At 38.1% G+C, this 16,169-nt stretch overlaps 2 protein-coding genes across 2 annotated transcripts; both read right to left on the bottom strand.

Moving 5' to 3' along the window:
* Positions 1-845: 845 nt before the first annotated feature.
* On the bottom strand, positions 846-1,796 carry LOC109556692 (olfactory receptor 6K3-like). Its single transcript, XM_019958135.1, has one exon. The coding sequence runs from the start codon at positions 1,794-1,796 to the stop codon at positions 846-848; it is 951 nt and encodes a 316-aa protein (XP_019813694.1).
* A 667-nt stretch (positions 1,797-2,463) lies between these two features.
* On the bottom strand, positions 2,464-15,704 carry LOC109556691 (olfactory receptor 6K3-like). The gene is made up of 3 exons (XM_070779299.1): positions 14,792-15,704; positions 12,481-12,542; positions 2,464-2,571 (listed from the first exon to the last, which is right to left on the bottom strand). Exons 1-3 carry the CDS (start codon positions 15,702-15,704, stop codon positions 2,464-2,466), a joined length of 1,083 nt encoding a protein of 360 aa, XP_070635400.1.
* Between the last annotated feature and the right edge of the window lie 465 nt (positions 15,705-16,169).

Raw genomic sequence — 16,169 nt, 5'->3', positions numbered from 1 at the left:
TCAACCAAAATAGTTAAAGTGAAGATTGATTCCACTTGGCCCCAGAAAAACAATATTAACAAAACTCTATGAATAATAATCATAGATACATGTATGAGATTTCATTTCTAATATATCATTCTTTACTATAGCATTCTTTAAAACATCCAAAATAAATGCAAGTAATTAGTGGCAAATAATAGTAATAGCTAACACTTATTTTTGCACTCGCCCTATGTTATGAAACATTCTAATTACTTTCACAGAGTAATTCACTCAGTTTTTATAAAACTATATGAAGTTCTACCTTCAACATATATTACTTTTATACCCACTTTGTAGATGATGAAACTAAGATGCAGAGTGATTAATTAACAACCTGTTCAAGGTCTCAAAGCTAGTATGTGGTACTAGTGAAATATGGACCTCACCCTCTTCTCTAGATCTTATGTTTTTAACTGCTATATTTTATAACTTTCAGTTGTTACTAATGCCTATAACATTATAATAATAATATAATAATTTTAAAACATATTAAAAATAAAATTGATGTTCATAAACAATAAAATAAATGTTCAAGAAAGCAAATAACAATAAAATTAATGCTCAAATATATTTTGATGGTGTAAACATCGTATTTCCTTTCTATTATTTATCTATCTGTTCAAGTCTATACAGGTAGTTATTGATATCTTAATTGAATACATATAAATGTAATAAACAGGTACATAGGAAGAAGAACTGGGATAAACAGAAAATATCAGTATGGAAATAAATTAGTATTATGTTAATTTTAGGATATAGAACACTACAGTGACAATCAAATTAAGAGATTTTAATGATCAATCAATTCTTGGGATCTAGCATTAACTTGCAGATGCATAAAATACTTTCTGAAGGCAGAGAAGCTTCTTAATTGCAATCTTCATATCCTTGTTTCTCAAGCTGTAAATGATAGGATTGAAAAAGGGAGCAAGAACTGCAAACATCAGTGCAATGATTGTGTCCAAAATTGGTGGGAAAGTGGCAGAGAAACGCAGGTACATGAGGGATACACTGCCATAGAACATCAGAAAGACACCAAGATGAGATGCACAGGTAGAAAAGGCCTTCTGACGGCCTTCAGCAGAGGGAATTCTTAGGATCACAGTGATGATTCTGATATATGAGAGGGCAATTATCAAGACAGAGAAGATGATAGCAATAGCATGGATCACATCCTCAATCAAAATCATGGATGTGTCTGTACATGCCAAGCATAGCACAGGTTCAAAGTCACAGAAGATCTGGTGGATTTGGTTTGGCCCACAGAAGGGCAGTGTGGAAATCCATACAATCTCTGGGAGCAACAAAAGAAAACCAAAGATACAGGAGCCTATAGAGAGCTGAGTGCACAGCCGGGGCGTCATAATGGTTGGGTAGCGGAGAGGATTACAGATGGCAACATACCTGTCAATGGCCATGGTAGTCAACAAAATCCCCTCTGAATTGCCCAGTGAGTGGAAGAAGTACATCTGCAAGAGGCAACCAGTTATGGAGATGGTCCTCTTCTTACTGACAAGATTGGAGAGCATTTTGGGAATGGTGGCTGTGGTGTACCAGATCTCCAAAAATGAGAATATGCTGATGAAATTATACATAGGATTGTGCAGATGAGTATCCATCCTGACTGCAAAAAACACAATGAGATTCCCAATAATGATGAATATGTAGATGATTAACAAAGGAATAAAGAAGAGGAGGTTACCATCTTCAAGCTCGGGAAGTCCAGAAAAGAAAAATTCTGTCACCATAGACGTTTGGTTACTTCTCACCATGGTCTCAGCAGCCTTAATTGTCATACGTAAAAAGACGCAACTCACTCCCTAGATGAAGTGTGAAGGATCGGGTCAATTACCTTACATGAGTACAAAGAACAACACTTGAGGTAAATTATTTACTTCTATCATTCTTTGATTCATTAAGCAAGTATTCATTTAGTGCCTAGTGTGTGCCTTGGGCTTCCTGGGTGAGGCAGTGATAAGGAACCCTCCTGCCAATGCAGGAAATTCAAGAGAAGTGGATTTGATCCTGGGTTGAGAGGATCCCCTGGAGCAGGAAATGGCAACCCACTCCAGTATTCTTGCCTGGAGAATTCCATGAACAGAGGAGCCTGGTGGGCTACAGTTCATGGGGTCGCAAAGAGTTGGACGTGACTGAGCACACACACACGTGCAAAACACAACGGTAGGTTTATTGAGTTCAGTAGTGAAGAAAATAGTCTCTACTTTCATGAACCTTATATACTAATTAAGGAGACAGATAATAAGCAAATAAAGTATTAATAATGTCATGTTTATAAGCCATATTAACTACAATAAAGTAGAATATTAGGGGTACTATTAATAATCACATTTTTATAAGAACTCACAAAATCACTATCAATCACATGCTAAATTCTCTAATGACTCTTGGCTATAGATTAGAAAAATCAAAACTTTTAGTTCATACAATGATGTAATCATCATAAAGTTGAATTTTGCATTTTCTGGAATATCCCCAGTTTCCAATATTATGCTTCTTTATCAGGCCACAGAGCAGCTTTGAGTGTAGCTAGAGAAGAGAATAAGGCTTTCAGACACACATATCGATATAGAGATTTGGTAGAAAACTCCAGCAGCAGCAAAAGTAAATCTAGTAGAAATTGGCCACCAAAGAATGAAAGGACTGGTGAAAAATTCAGCACTAGAGCATTTTGTAAGTATGAAGGAGGCCCAGTAGGTGAACTGTGGACTCTCTCTTGGGAATCTGGTTCTTGAAATCTTTTTAACCAGACTCCTAAAACATCTATCTGTTAGAGATATTGAAAAGAAGAAGAGATTCTGAATGAATAACTATCTCCCTATTCAGTTTTCTTAGCTGAATTACAAAAAAAAAAAAAAAAAGGTGATTATATTAGAATTGGAACTTTAAGGTTAGTAGATTTGGAGAAAGCGGCTGAAATGCTTCAAGGAAAAAACTCAAAGATAATGACATACATTGCTTAGCTTTTGGATTTAGGGGTTTAAGATGGATGTATAAGAATGTGAAGACAATAAGATATTGATAATTATGTGGAAATGGAGGCCTAGAAACTGATACTCCCATGAAATTCAAGAGAAATTATAACAGAAATAATAATGAGATAAAAGGTCATATTCTTAAAGACAGATATATTAGAGTTTAAAATATGTAAGGTAGAATAATTACTATATGTCGAAAGTCCTAGAATGGGAGAAAATCAATCATATAAATTCATAGTAAAAGTTTATGAGAAAAGTTGTTAACTGAGTCATTCCTGTAAACTTTAATGTCTTTGCATGGCACAACTAAGATTGAAGGTATTAAAGTATGTGCCAAAGAAAATAATTTTTAGGTAACAGCAATGTAAGGAAAAGGAGAATAGCAATAAAACATTTTCCGTGGAACTTTTCTCAGCCTAGAAACACAAGGGAAGTGGGAAGAGTTGGCAACTTTCATCTGAAAATGGTATTGTTTTTAGAAAAGAGATTCACTTCAGTTAAGCAAGAAGGTAAATAGACATTACAGACACAGAGAAGACTATTTGCCAAGGGAAAAATGCTGCTGGGTATTCATAGGAAAGAATAGGAAGGAATGGTATTAGTTGGGATTAGTAGGAACAAGGCTATATTAGGAAAGTCTTGGAGAAATCCACAAAAGAAGGAAAGAAACAAGATTGACTTCAAATTCACGGAAATGTTAGGCTATCCCAAAACCCAAAGGGAAAGAATCAGAAAGGAAAGAATTACACTTTTAAATAAAGGAAGTGGATTTAAGAGTTTAATGTACAGGAATAAGATAATAAGAGAGTGGAAGACCCATTTTGCTCTACCCTCCACCTCAAAAATACATGGACAGTGAAGAAACTGGCTCCTGATGAAAAACCTGGATGAGTCTTCGGATGTTTCCCGGCAGACTCTCCAGGGGATAGATGCCCTTTCCACTCCTAATTTGTGCACAGCCAGGTCATCACAGTCTCTGAAGGGAGTTGCAGTAAAAGACCCAGTCTCCCCTGGTCATTCATGCTTTTTGAACATTTACATTCACCCGGCATTTTCATTCCTAAGTCCCTTTAGCTGAAGCCTTGGACCAAAGTACCAAAGTCATCCTCAGGTATCTCTACAGAGGCCTCCTTATGGGAAGAGAAGGAAAAATCTTTGAGATACTTTTCTCCTCTCTGACTTAGCTCACTCTGTGACTTCCCCTCTATTTCAATGTCTATAAAATGTTACAGTCTTTTGCTCAGAGCCCCTTCAACACTGAAATGACCTCCAAGTCTGTGTTGATAACCCTGATGCTTGACTGATGCTCAGTTTTATAGGAGATATGAAACAGGGTTGGGATGGGGGGAATTGGTCCTTTCTCCAGTCACACTTTCACGGTAAGTGATTCAAAGCTTCACTTTTACTCTCACTTGTTTCGGTTGTTGCTTTAACCCACCGTCTGGACACTTGGCAATTCAATGCTCTTAGATCAGCTGAACTCAGGAAGAGATTAAGGGAAGGAGCAAAGAAGAGTTACATGAGCTCCGTTTACAAATTAGTGGAGAAATGACTACTGCTAATTCCTTAGAACTGAGACATTTTCGACCTCTAAAGCAGTCACAGCTGCTGGCTTCTTGGGTTTCTAGCATCTCTATTTATTTCCTCTATTTATTTCCTCTAAGTGACTAGTAGTAATCCTTTCAATAGAAAGTGAAAGTGAAGTCGCTCAGTCATGTCCAACTCTTTGCGACCCCATGGACTGTAGCCCACTAGGCTTCTCTGTTCATAGGATTTTCCAGGCAAGAGTACTGGAGTGGATTGCCATTTCCTTCTCCAGGGGATCTTCCTGACCCAGGGATCGAACCCAGGTCTCCCTCATTGTAGACAGACGCTTTACTGTCTGAGCCACCAGGGAAGTCAATAGAATCCAGGTGTTTATATTTTAGCAAAATCAGTATTGTCCTCTACAGAGCTTCATATGAAATTTATCTATTGGAGACTGGGAGAAGAGAAATGAGCTGACCCAACTCCATTGGAGAAAGGAAGATATGCATTAAAAAACTGATCTGGAGTTAGAGACTAGTCAATTTGAGTCAATACTCTGGGATATGACTTTCAGTAATAGTCTACTGATCCTACCTAATCTCTCTTTATTCATGTTCTCATTTGGTTTATATTCATTTCATTGGGAACAGAAACCAGTATGTAAAATGACTTACTTTTGGACCAGAGTTAATTTAGAGAAACTCTGAAGGTGTGAAAACAGAGAAACATAATAATTAGGGAAAAGGTGTTAATTATTCAACCCATCATGCCTCAGATAAAACATAACATTATCACTGGTTTTAAATCTATTGCCTCCCATCTGATCCTAATTCCATTCATGCAATCTCAAATATGTCCACAAATATTGGTATTTAAGTTAACAGAAGGACACTAGCTAAGTGTCCTTTCTTTCTGCTTGGGAAGAAATTGACTTTCTCATTAACATTGGGCCAATCTCATCTTGGACTGTGTGCATTTTCCTCTTACCTTTGGCAGAAACAAGGAGGTCCCTTCCCTTTCCTGCATTTAAGCAGTTCAAGTCCCTTCAGTTCCTCAGGTAGGTCTGTTATACCTGTCTAAAATCTTCTTGGGGATATTTCTCTACCAAAATATTTCCCCTGATGCCTGAAGAAAAACAGCAGTTCTATTTCCCCATGGGTTAATTAGTAGAACCCTTCTCCTCTGGTCTTTTCTCATTAGTTCTCCTTTCTGTTAAGAACTCCAAGAGTCTTCTTCCTTAACTATGATCACTTTTGATAGATATGCTCAGAATCAATACACATGCATACCATTATTCTGAAGAATTGTTTTCAACAGAATTGGGGTGTGTTTTTTTGTGGTGTGTTTTGTTGTTGTTTTGTTTTTGTTTTTAACTATTCTCTGAAAGGATAGTGGCCTTTCTCCAGGCCTGTTGAATTTCCCTGAGGAAGATAAAATATCATTTGCAATAGAATTGTTAATTGTAGCACACTATGCCATGATAAACTTGTTTACTTTGCTGAAGATACTCCTCTACTCAAGCTCTAAATATAGACCACTGCCTTTCAGTTTGAGCCCACACATACAGGATTAGTTCCAGTGGTTCCAGTGAAAATTTTAGCATAATGTGGGGATACCAATCATCTCTATGTGGCAAAGAAAATCACACAATCTTAACTCTTCCCTGTATCCATGCCTTTTGCAAGCTAATTTGGCAGCTCTTTCTAATGCAGTGGTAAACAATCTGCTTGCCAGTGCAAGAGAGACAAGAGATTCAGGTTTGATTCTGAGTCATGAAGACCCCCTGGAGATAGAAATGGCTATCCACTCCAGGATTCTTGTCTGGAGAATTCCATGGAGAGAAGAGTCTGGTGGGCTACAGTCCACAGGGTCACAAAGAGTTGGACATGACTGAGCATTCAGACACTTACTCACTCTACCAAGAAGTGAAATTTCTTTCCCCCCTCTAGGTATCCCTTTTGTTGGCTATGAGGGCTACTCCATTTCTTCTAAGGGATTTTTGCCCAGAGTAGTATATATGATGGTTATCTGAATTAAATTCTCCCACTCCCATCCATTTTAGTTCTCTGATTCTTAAAATGTCAATATTCACTCTTGCCATCACCCGTTTGGCCACATCAAATCAAACTTGATTCATGGACCTAACATTCCAGGTTTGTATGTAAAATTGTTCTTTACAGTATCAGACTTAACTTTGACCACCAGATACATCCACAACTGGTCATCATTTCCACTTTGACTCAGCCTCTTCACTCTTTCTGGAGCTATTTCTCAGCTCTTTCCCAGTAGCATGTTGGACATCTACTGACCTGGGAGGCTTATCTTTTGGCCTCTTCATATTGTTCATGGGGTTCTCAAGGCAAGAGTGCTGAAGTGGTTTGTCATTCCCTTCTCCAGTGGATCAAATTTTGTCAGAATTCTCCACCACGATCCAGCCATCTTGAGTGGCCCTGCACAGCATGGCTCATAGATTCACTGAGTTAGACAAGTCTGTGATCCACGTGATCATTTTGGTTAGTTTCCTGTGACTGTGGTTTTCATTCTGTCTGCCGTCTTATAGATGAGGATAAGAGGCTTATGCAAGCTTCCTGATGGGAGAGACTGGCTGTTGGGAAAACTGGGTCATGCTCTGGTGGACAGGGCCTGCTCAGTAAATCCAATTTTCTGCTGATGGGTAGGTATGTACTCCCACCCTGTATTTTGGCCTGGGGCTACCCAGTCCTGGAATCTGCAGTCTCTGTGGTAGGGCTATAGTCTCTATAAGGGCTTCCCCATTAGCTCAAATGGAAAAGAATCTGCCTAAAATGTGGGAGACCTGGATTTGACCCCTGGGTCAGGAAGATCTCCTGGAGAAGGGCATTGCAACCCACTCCAGTATTCTTGTCAGGAAAATTACATGAACAGAGAAGTCTGGCCGGCTACAGTCCATGAGATCATGGAGTCGGACATGACTGAGCAACTAACACTTTCACTTTCACAGTCTCTATGGTAGGGCTAATGGCAACCTTCTCCTAGAAGACTTATGCCAACATGCCACATCTCTCAAGACTGCTGCTGCCAGTGCCCCTGACCCTGCAGCAGGCCACTGTCTACCTATGCCTCTGCCAGAGACTCCAAAACATTCACAGGCAAGTCTGGCTCAGTTTCTTGTGGGGTCACTGTTCCTTTCCCCTGGGTTCCTGTTGCACATAAGGTTTGGTTTGTGCCCTCCAAAGCCTCCATTTCCCCAGTCCTATAGAAGTTCTGTAATCAAATCCCACTGACCTTCAAAGTCAGATTCCCTGGGGATTCCCAGTCCCTTTAAGAGTTCTCCAGGTTGGGAAGTCTGTCGTGGGACATAGATCCTTTGCAACAGTGTGAGAACTTCTTTTGGATAATTGTTCTTTAGTTTCTGGGTCACCCAGGTAGCAGCTTTATGGTAGGACTAATGGCAACCTCCTCCAAAATGACTTATACCTCACAGGACTGCTGCTGCCAGAGCCTGTGTCACCACGGCAGGCCACTGTTGATTCATGCCTCTGCAGGAGACCCTCAAACCCTCACAGGCAGATCTGGCACAGTCTTTTGTGGGGGTCACTATTTCTCTCCCTGGGTCGCAAAGAATCAGACACTCCTGAGCAACTGAACAAGTCCCCCTTTTAAACTGATTTGGCTGTAGGATGCAACAGAAGGATTTATGTGCCAGTTCTGAAATGAGTCTCTAGAAACCCATGTACTCAGCCTCTATATTAGCACTCCAGCTAGCCATTATATGCACAATAGGGGCTAGTCTACTGCAAGATGAAAGACATGGGAGAGAGTATAATTGTCTTAGCCAGACAGAGCATTGCCCTAGTTCAGTCAGTTCCAACCAAACAGTTGCTGACTCTTAATGCATGAGGGAACCAGGACCAGAAGAACTAGCTATTTGACTCCAGTGAAAATTAACCCATAAATTAAGAGACAGAGAGATAGTTTCTGTTTCAAGCTCTAATTCTGGGGGCAGACTGTTTTGTAACAGAGAAGCATTACTGTGTTCCCATAATTCATCTTTTCCACCTCCACATTTGCTGTACTCCAACTTGTATCCATGGGTTTCCTAGGTGGCTCAGAGGTAAAGAATCAATTGCCAATAAGGGAGACACAGGGGACAGGAGTTTGATCTCTGGGTCAGGAAGAGCCCCTGGAGAAGAAAATGGCAAGCCACTCCAGTATTCTTGCCTGGATAATCCCATGGACAGAGGAGTCTGGCAGGCTATAGCATATGGAGTTGCAGAGTTGAACACGACTAAGCGACTGAGCGTGCACACAATTTGCATTCATACAACTGCAGGGATGTTATTCCAAGAATCTAATATCTTACTTCAGTGTCTTCAGTTGGAACAAATTCCAATATATCATAATATGCGCTGCAAGTTTGCATATTTTGCTACTAATCTTCATCTCATGACTCTTACTGAGTTCCATTTGCACATATGCATTTGGTTCCTTTAAAATGGTTTTCTTAGAAACCCAGCTATTTCTAACCTCAAGATATTTGCACAATTGTTTTATCTTATATGTTTTCCTGGCTGATTCCTTCTCAGTATTCAACTGTCAGTTTAAATGCTACTTCATCAAAAGAGCACTCTCTGTCACTACTTCTAAATAGATATATTAATTCTTTTGATGCATATTGCTAAATTGCTCTAGAAAAGATTATACTATTTTAACATCATGTCAGTACTGTCAGAGAGTGTATATTTATTTTCTTCATCATATTAAAATTGCCATCATTTTTAAAAATAGCACTTGTTTTTTTAATAAATTGCAACACTTTATTATAAATAAATTAGAAAACTATAAGCAAATACAAAGTTAAAATAGAAACAGCTTAGTAAATACTCATCCAAAGACAGCAAAAATTAAAGACCTAATTTCATCAATTTTTCAAACTTATCACAATCCATTAGGAAGTGGTGAAATCAGTTCCAAAAATGATTTAAAGAAATAGAATGGGGAAAGGAAGTAAAGAAAAGATAAGAGGTACCATATGGATTAAGCATAAGTATTCTTTTGTAAAAACACTGTTTTAGCTATAAATATGGATGTGAATATACATTTATGTAGATATATGTATCCTATATTATGGTTTAAAATATATTGTGACTCACCCTTAACTAAGTATTTTAATGATTCCACTTGCTCCTTATTACCTTATTTCTCTGTTTTCAGTAGTAGTAAAACTCCATGAAAGAGTTATCTGTAATTGAAATTTCCAATTTTTCTTTGATTCTTTTCTATCCAACTACTCAAGTCAGGCTTTTACTGTCACCATTTCATGCATACTTCTCTTATTTATTTAACAATGATCTCCAAGTACCTAAGTTCAAAGTCAACCTTCAGTCTTTACCTTATTTGACTATTTTGCAGAATTTAACAATCACTTCTTTCTTGATGTATTCTGTTCACTTGACTTGCAGAATGCTTTATCTTTGTTCTTCTATCTTATTGATCATGTTTTCTGAGTCAGGTTTTCACTAGCTTTTACTGCTGCCTAGATTATTCATTATTTTATCTCCTCATATTCCTATGAATCACAATTTTATTCAAATCTTTGTTCAAATGTAACCTTATAATGAGGTCCAATTATGGCCACTTTATTTAAAATTATGATATCCCTGCTGCTGCTACTGCTGCTAAGTTACTTCAGTCGTGTCCGACTCTGTATAACCCCACAGATGGCAACCTACCAGGCTCCCCCGTCCCTGGGATTCTCCAGGCAAAAACACTGGAGTGGGTTGCCATTTCCTTCTCCCTACCCACACTAAATCCTATTATCTTGCAATAGTTTTATTTTTTTGTTGTATAGAGACCAGATGATTTTATTCTATTTTGGAAATTTTTTATTTTTAATATTTTTTTGATAATTTCCCTCATCATAGTTCAAGTTGTATAATGACAGGGAACTTTTTTAGTCTTATCACAAGCACCTAAACCAGTGCTTGGCATAGTAACCTTTGTAAACATTTGCTGTATGAATAACAAAATGGATCATATTATTATTTCTTTAGTTGGTTAGTATCTTTTAAACTCAACAAGGTTTTAGAAATGTTTGATAGAATCAAGACTTATTATCTGTATTTTTCACTAAGGAATTTGTATATATTTAGTATTTTATGCCGGAGAAGGCAATGGCAACCCACTCCAGTACTCTTGCCTGGAAAATCCCATGGACGGAGGAGCCTGGTAGGCTGTAGTCCACGGGGTCACGTAGAGTCAGACACTTACTGAGCAACTTCACTTTCACTTTCATGCATTGGAGAAGGAAATGGCAACCCACTCTAGTGTTCTTGCCTGGAGAATCCCAGGGACAGCGGAGCCTGGTGGGCTGCCGTCTATGGGGTCGCACAGAGTCGGACACAACTGAAGAGACTTAGCAGTAGCAGCAGCAGTATTTTATGCAGTTGCATTATTTAAGATAATTTGACCTATTAGAATAATAAATCTACTTTGTAATTCTAATTTTAGATTTCTAATTGAGCAATTAATTTATACATCTAAAATTTTTTTATTTATTAACTTTTGGCTATGCTGGGTCTTCATTGCAGTGTGGGCTTTCTCTAGTTGCAGAGCACAGGGTCTGGGCATGTGGGCTTCAGTGGTTGTGGCATATGGGCTTGAGTTGCAGTTCCTAGGCCCTAGAACACAGGCTTGATAGTAGTGGTATACAGGCTTAGTTGCTCCACAGAATGTGGGATTCTCCCAGACCAGGGATCAAATCTGTGTCTCCTGCATTAACAAGCAGATTCTTTATCACTGATCCCCCAGGGAAGCCTTTTACTTTTTTAAAAAATTTATAGTTTATAAAATACACACATTAAATCAAGATTTTACACTTTATTATTTAAAATTTAAATCCTACTATATTTGTCACAGCATTAAAACACTTAAAAGTATTTAGGATAAGCCATATTTATAACTTACTTTTTAGTTTTGGAGAGTTTTTTAAGATTATAAAGATTGTTTTTTAAAACCTGTGGAGTCTTTGTTTATTGAGTCAGAAAATCGAGTACTTAAAAGCAAAATAGTATACATCATGTGCTGTGCTGTGCTTAGTCACGTCGGACTCTTTGTGACCTCATGGACTATTTAAGCCCACTAGGCTCCTCTGTCCATGGAGATTCTCCAGGGAAGAGTGTTAGAGTGAGTATTAGAGTGGGTTGCCATGCCCTCCTCCAGGGGATCTTCCCAACTCTGGGATTGAATCCAGGTTTCCCGCATTTCAGGTGGACTCTTGACCGCCTGAGCCACCAGGGAAGCCCAAGAATTCTGGAGGGGGTAACCTATCCATTCTCCAGGGGAACTCCCTGACCTAGGAATCAAACTCCTTGACCCAGGGGTCTCCTGCTTGCAGGCGAATTTTTTACCAGCTGAATTACCAGAGAAGCCCAGTGTATACCATATTTAAATGCAATTTAAAATGATTTAATTGCCAAGTTTATAAACCAGACCAAATACTTGTCAAACACCTTTAATAGTGAATAATAAAATCTGTTAGATTTATAAATGGAATACTAAGCTTTTAAACCAGGAGTTCAAAGGTCTAAAGGCTAGGTTTCTAAACAGTAACCTCAAATAAGTTCATTTTAATTTTATAACCAAGAAAAGTCTATATACTTTTCTTTACTCCCCAAAATTTTCTAATGGGTATCAAAAAGCTCACATTAATGTAAGAGATAATTTGCAGTTACTGGAGAGAGAGGGGATATAGGATAGCACTGGCTCCATGAGGCATGAGCGGAAACGGGGCCTGGGTCTGATCCAGAGTTGAGAGCTAGCACTGTCTTCCACCTTAACACTTAACCCAAGTGCATTTAAGAATTTATCTCCCTGATCGAAGCTGACTGAACTTTGTTTTGATGTTCCATACTACTGATGTTTCTATTTTCTGGCACCTCTCTTCTTCTCACACCTGTGGTTGTCTTCCTTCTATTTGTGATACCACTGAGACGATTGGTTTGCTTTCAACAGGAGCTGAAAAAAAAATTTTTTTAGAGACAATTTACCCCTAAAATCACTAGAGCACTTTTGTAGGAGGAAGGCATGGACTCATCCCAGAAGATAAAATGTATGTGAATTCCAGTTGGAATGGCAATCATCAAAAAATTCACAAATAATAAATGTTGGAGAAGGTGTGGAGAAAAAGGAACCTTCCTGCACTGTTGGTGGGAATATAACTTGATACAGCCACTATGAAGACAGTATGGAGATTACTCAAAAAACTGTGAGTGGAAGTACCATATGACCCAGCAATCCCACTACTTGGCATATATATTGAAGAAACCAAAATTGAAAAAGGCACAAGTACACCAATGTTCATTGCAGCACTATTTACAATAGCGAGGACACAGGAAGCAACCTAGATGTCCAACATCAGATAAATGGATAAAGGAACAGTGGTACATATATTCACTGGAATATTACTCAGCCATTGAAAGGAACACATTTTTTGAGTCAGTCCTAATGAGGTGAATGAACCTAGAGCCTATTATACAGAGTGAAGTAAGTCAGAAAGAGAAAAACAAATATTGTGTATTAATGCATATATATAGAATCTAGAAAGGGGGTACCAGTGAACCTAATTACAGGTCAATAATGGAGGAACATACATAGAAAACAGACTTATGGACATGGGTGGGGGAGAGGAAAGAGAGAATGGGGTGAATGGAGAGAGTAACATGGAAGCATATACACTACCATGTGTAAAATAGATAACCAATGGAAATTTGTTATATGACACAGGGAACTCAAACTGGGGCTCTTATAACAACCAAGAGGGGTGGGAAGGTATGGGAGAGAGGTCAAAGAGGGAGGGGATGCATGTATACTTATGGCTGACTCATGTTGATCTAGACAGAGGTCAATGCAATATTGTGAAGCAGTTTTCCTTCAATTAAAAATAAATAAGTTTGAGGTAGGGAAGGAAAAAAGTGTGTGTGGATTTTTTTTGTTTGTTTGTTTTTAATGCTGAGTATAAGTTCCAAGGCAGAAAATAAGAAAGAGAGAAACATTCCAGAGCAGAAAGGCAATAAGAAGAGGGACACTGAGGTGTGAGACCGGCCCAGCATTTTATTATAACATAACATAGAACATTATTTATATAGTCATAGTGATTTTTTTAGATTAGCACATCAGATATAATTATATATATTTACATAATTTATGGGAAGTTTTTGATCCGAAGCCTATATATTTTGTCTATTTAACCTTCAAGCTTTCAAGAGTACTTGGTCGAGAATTTTCTGAACAATGTAAAACAAAACCCAAAAAAGTTAATAAAAACAGCAGGACACAAACATCCCAAGGTCAAAGACTATATGGACTGCACAATCATTGTTATCTATCATTAGACAACCTATGGAGGGATAAATGTCTCTTAGATGAATGTTAGGAAGCCAGGTTTCTTCTTCTGCCTTAAACTACTTCACTGCTGCATATCTTGTTAATCTTCTATAAATAAATTAATAATAATAATGATATAGGAGTACCGTGAATATAAAACGGAAAAGTAAGGGAAAATTTTCGATTTGCAAGAAATAAATATGATTATTACTTAGTTCAGTATCTCCATTGATTTGGTGTTATAAAGTGTACAAAATACTCCATAATAATCTATAAATGTTATAAAGATAGGTAGATCACCAACAAATTCCTTTATCAGCTTAAGCAATAGTTCTTACATTAGAAAAGTGGAAATCATACCCAAACTACTACATAAAGATAAATTATGCCCAGTAGTTTTAAAAACTGATTTGTTAGCATTTTAAACTTATGAATATAGATGCTTGAACAGATAAAGTGAATTTTCATTGGCTTCTGGAGACACTGAACGTTTTTTTGAGAACAGAGGACTTTCTTTTTATGTTTTTGTTTTGTTTTGTTTTGTTTTGTTTTTAAGATTTACTTATTTGTTTGCTTATTTTTTGGCTGTGGTAGGTCTTAGTTGCTGCACAGGGATTTCTCTAGTTGCAGCGGGGCGCTACTCTTGCAGCGTGTGGGCTTCTCATTGTGGTGGCTTCTCTTGTTGCGGAGCACAGGTTCTAGGGCTTGCACACTTCAGTAGTCGTGGCTCACAGGCTCCAGAGCGCCGTCTCAGTAGTTGTGGTACACAGGCTTAGTTGTTCCATGGCATGTGGGATTTCCCTGGACCAAGGATTGAATTGGTATCCCTTGCATTGCAAGGTGGATTCTTAACCATTGGACCACAGTGAAGCCCCAAGAACAGAGGATTTTCTTGATGGCATCTTTCATGTCTTTGTTTCTCAGACTGTAGATTATTGGGTTGAAAAGTGGGGCAAGGACAGCAAACATTAGTGCAATGGCCTTGTCCAGTAGTGGTGGGAAAGTGACAGAGAAACGCAGGTACATGAGTGTCACACTGCCAAAAAACAGGAGGAAAATAGTGATGTGGGCTGCACAAGTGGAGAATGCCTTCTGACGGCTCTTACCTGAGGGAATCCTCAGGATCACAACAATGATTCTTAAATAGGAAAGGGTGATGATACAAACAGAAGTTAGGATGGAAATAGCATGAATCACATCTTCAATCAGAATCATAGATGTATCTGTACAGGCTAAGCCTAATACAGGTTCAAAGTCACAGAAGAGTTGATGGATTTGGTTGGGACCACAGAAGGGAAGAGTAGAAATCCACACAATCTCAGGCAGTAGCATAAGGAAGCCAAAGATGCTAGAACCAGCAGAGAGTTGGATGCATAGTCGAGGGGTCATAATGGTTGCATAGCGGAGGGGGTAGCAAATGGCAATGTACCTATCAATGGCCATCACTGTGAGGACTAGGGCTTCTGTGACCCCAAGTGAGTGAAAAAAATACATTTGCAGGAGGCAGCCAGTGAAAGAAATAGTCTTCTCTTTACTGACAAGGTTGGAGAGCATCTTGGGGATGGTCACTATGGTGTACCAAATCTCCAGGAAGGAGAAGATGCTGACGAAATTGTACATGGGATTGTGGAGACGTGCATCCAGCTGGACAGCAAAGAAGATCATGAAATTTCCAACAATAATGAACACGTAAATTAAGAACAAAGGAATGAAGAATAAGAGACTGCCCTTCTCAAACTGAGGGAAATCAGAGAAATAAAATTCAGTCACCATTGTCTGATTCTCCTGATCCATATTTTCAGGTGTTTCACTTGGCTAGTGAAATCAAATATAAACAGTCAGAACTCTACCTAATTTAAATAACCAATATAAACTTTCTTTTTAAGCAGCTCATCAGCCTTGAAATGAGGTTGATTAAATTAAGGAAAATATTTATGTGCATTGCTTTGCAAATTATAAAGTGAGTATGTCTAACTTGCAAATACATTTTTAGTAATTATAACACATTGTATTATCAACCTTTCTGAGAACTAAGCAAACAGTTTTGCTATTTGGACATTTAAATTGGTACAAACTCTCCTGAATGGCAATTTGGCAATCTTTTTTAAGAGTTTTGAGACTTTTTAGAGACTTCATTTCACCATATAGCCCAAGAAAATAATTTTAAATATTAAAACAAATACAAGGATATTCACTGGAATATTTATTATAATAGCAAATTAGAAACACCTTAAATAGGTAGACATTTTTATTTTTGAT

The sequence above is a fragment of the Bos indicus genome, chromosome 3 (genome assembly GCF_029378745.1).
Source record: "Bos indicus isolate NIAB-ARS_2022 breed Sahiwal x Tharparkar chromosome 3, NIAB-ARS_B.indTharparkar_mat_pri_1.0, whole genome shotgun sequence".
Lineage (NCBI taxonomy): Eukaryota > Metazoa > Chordata > Mammalia > Artiodactyla > Bovidae > Bos > Bos indicus.
The sequence above is the reverse complement of the archived record's forward strand: the minus strand, read 5'-3'. Positions and strand labels throughout refer to the sequence as shown.

Bases quoted from the DNA above. Each gene is read 5' to 3' on its own strand.
- LOC109556691 (XM_070779299.1), bottom strand. From the start codon at position 15,704: ATGGATCAGGAGAATCAGACAATGGTGACTGAATTTTATTTCTCTGAT. The intron at 12,543-14,791 runs GTTCTTGGGGCT...TTTTTTTTTCAG, and splicing joins TGCCATCAAGAAAATCCTCT to CTCCTGTTGAAAGCAAACCA. The intron at 2,572-12,480 runs GTGTGAGAAGAA...TCTCTTCTCTAG, and splicing joins TAGAAGGAAGACAACCACAG to CTACACTCAAAGCTGCTCTG.
- LOC109556692 (XM_019958135.1), bottom strand. From the start codon at position 1,796: ATGGTGAGAAGTAACCAAACGTCTATGGTGACAGAATTTTTCTTTTCT.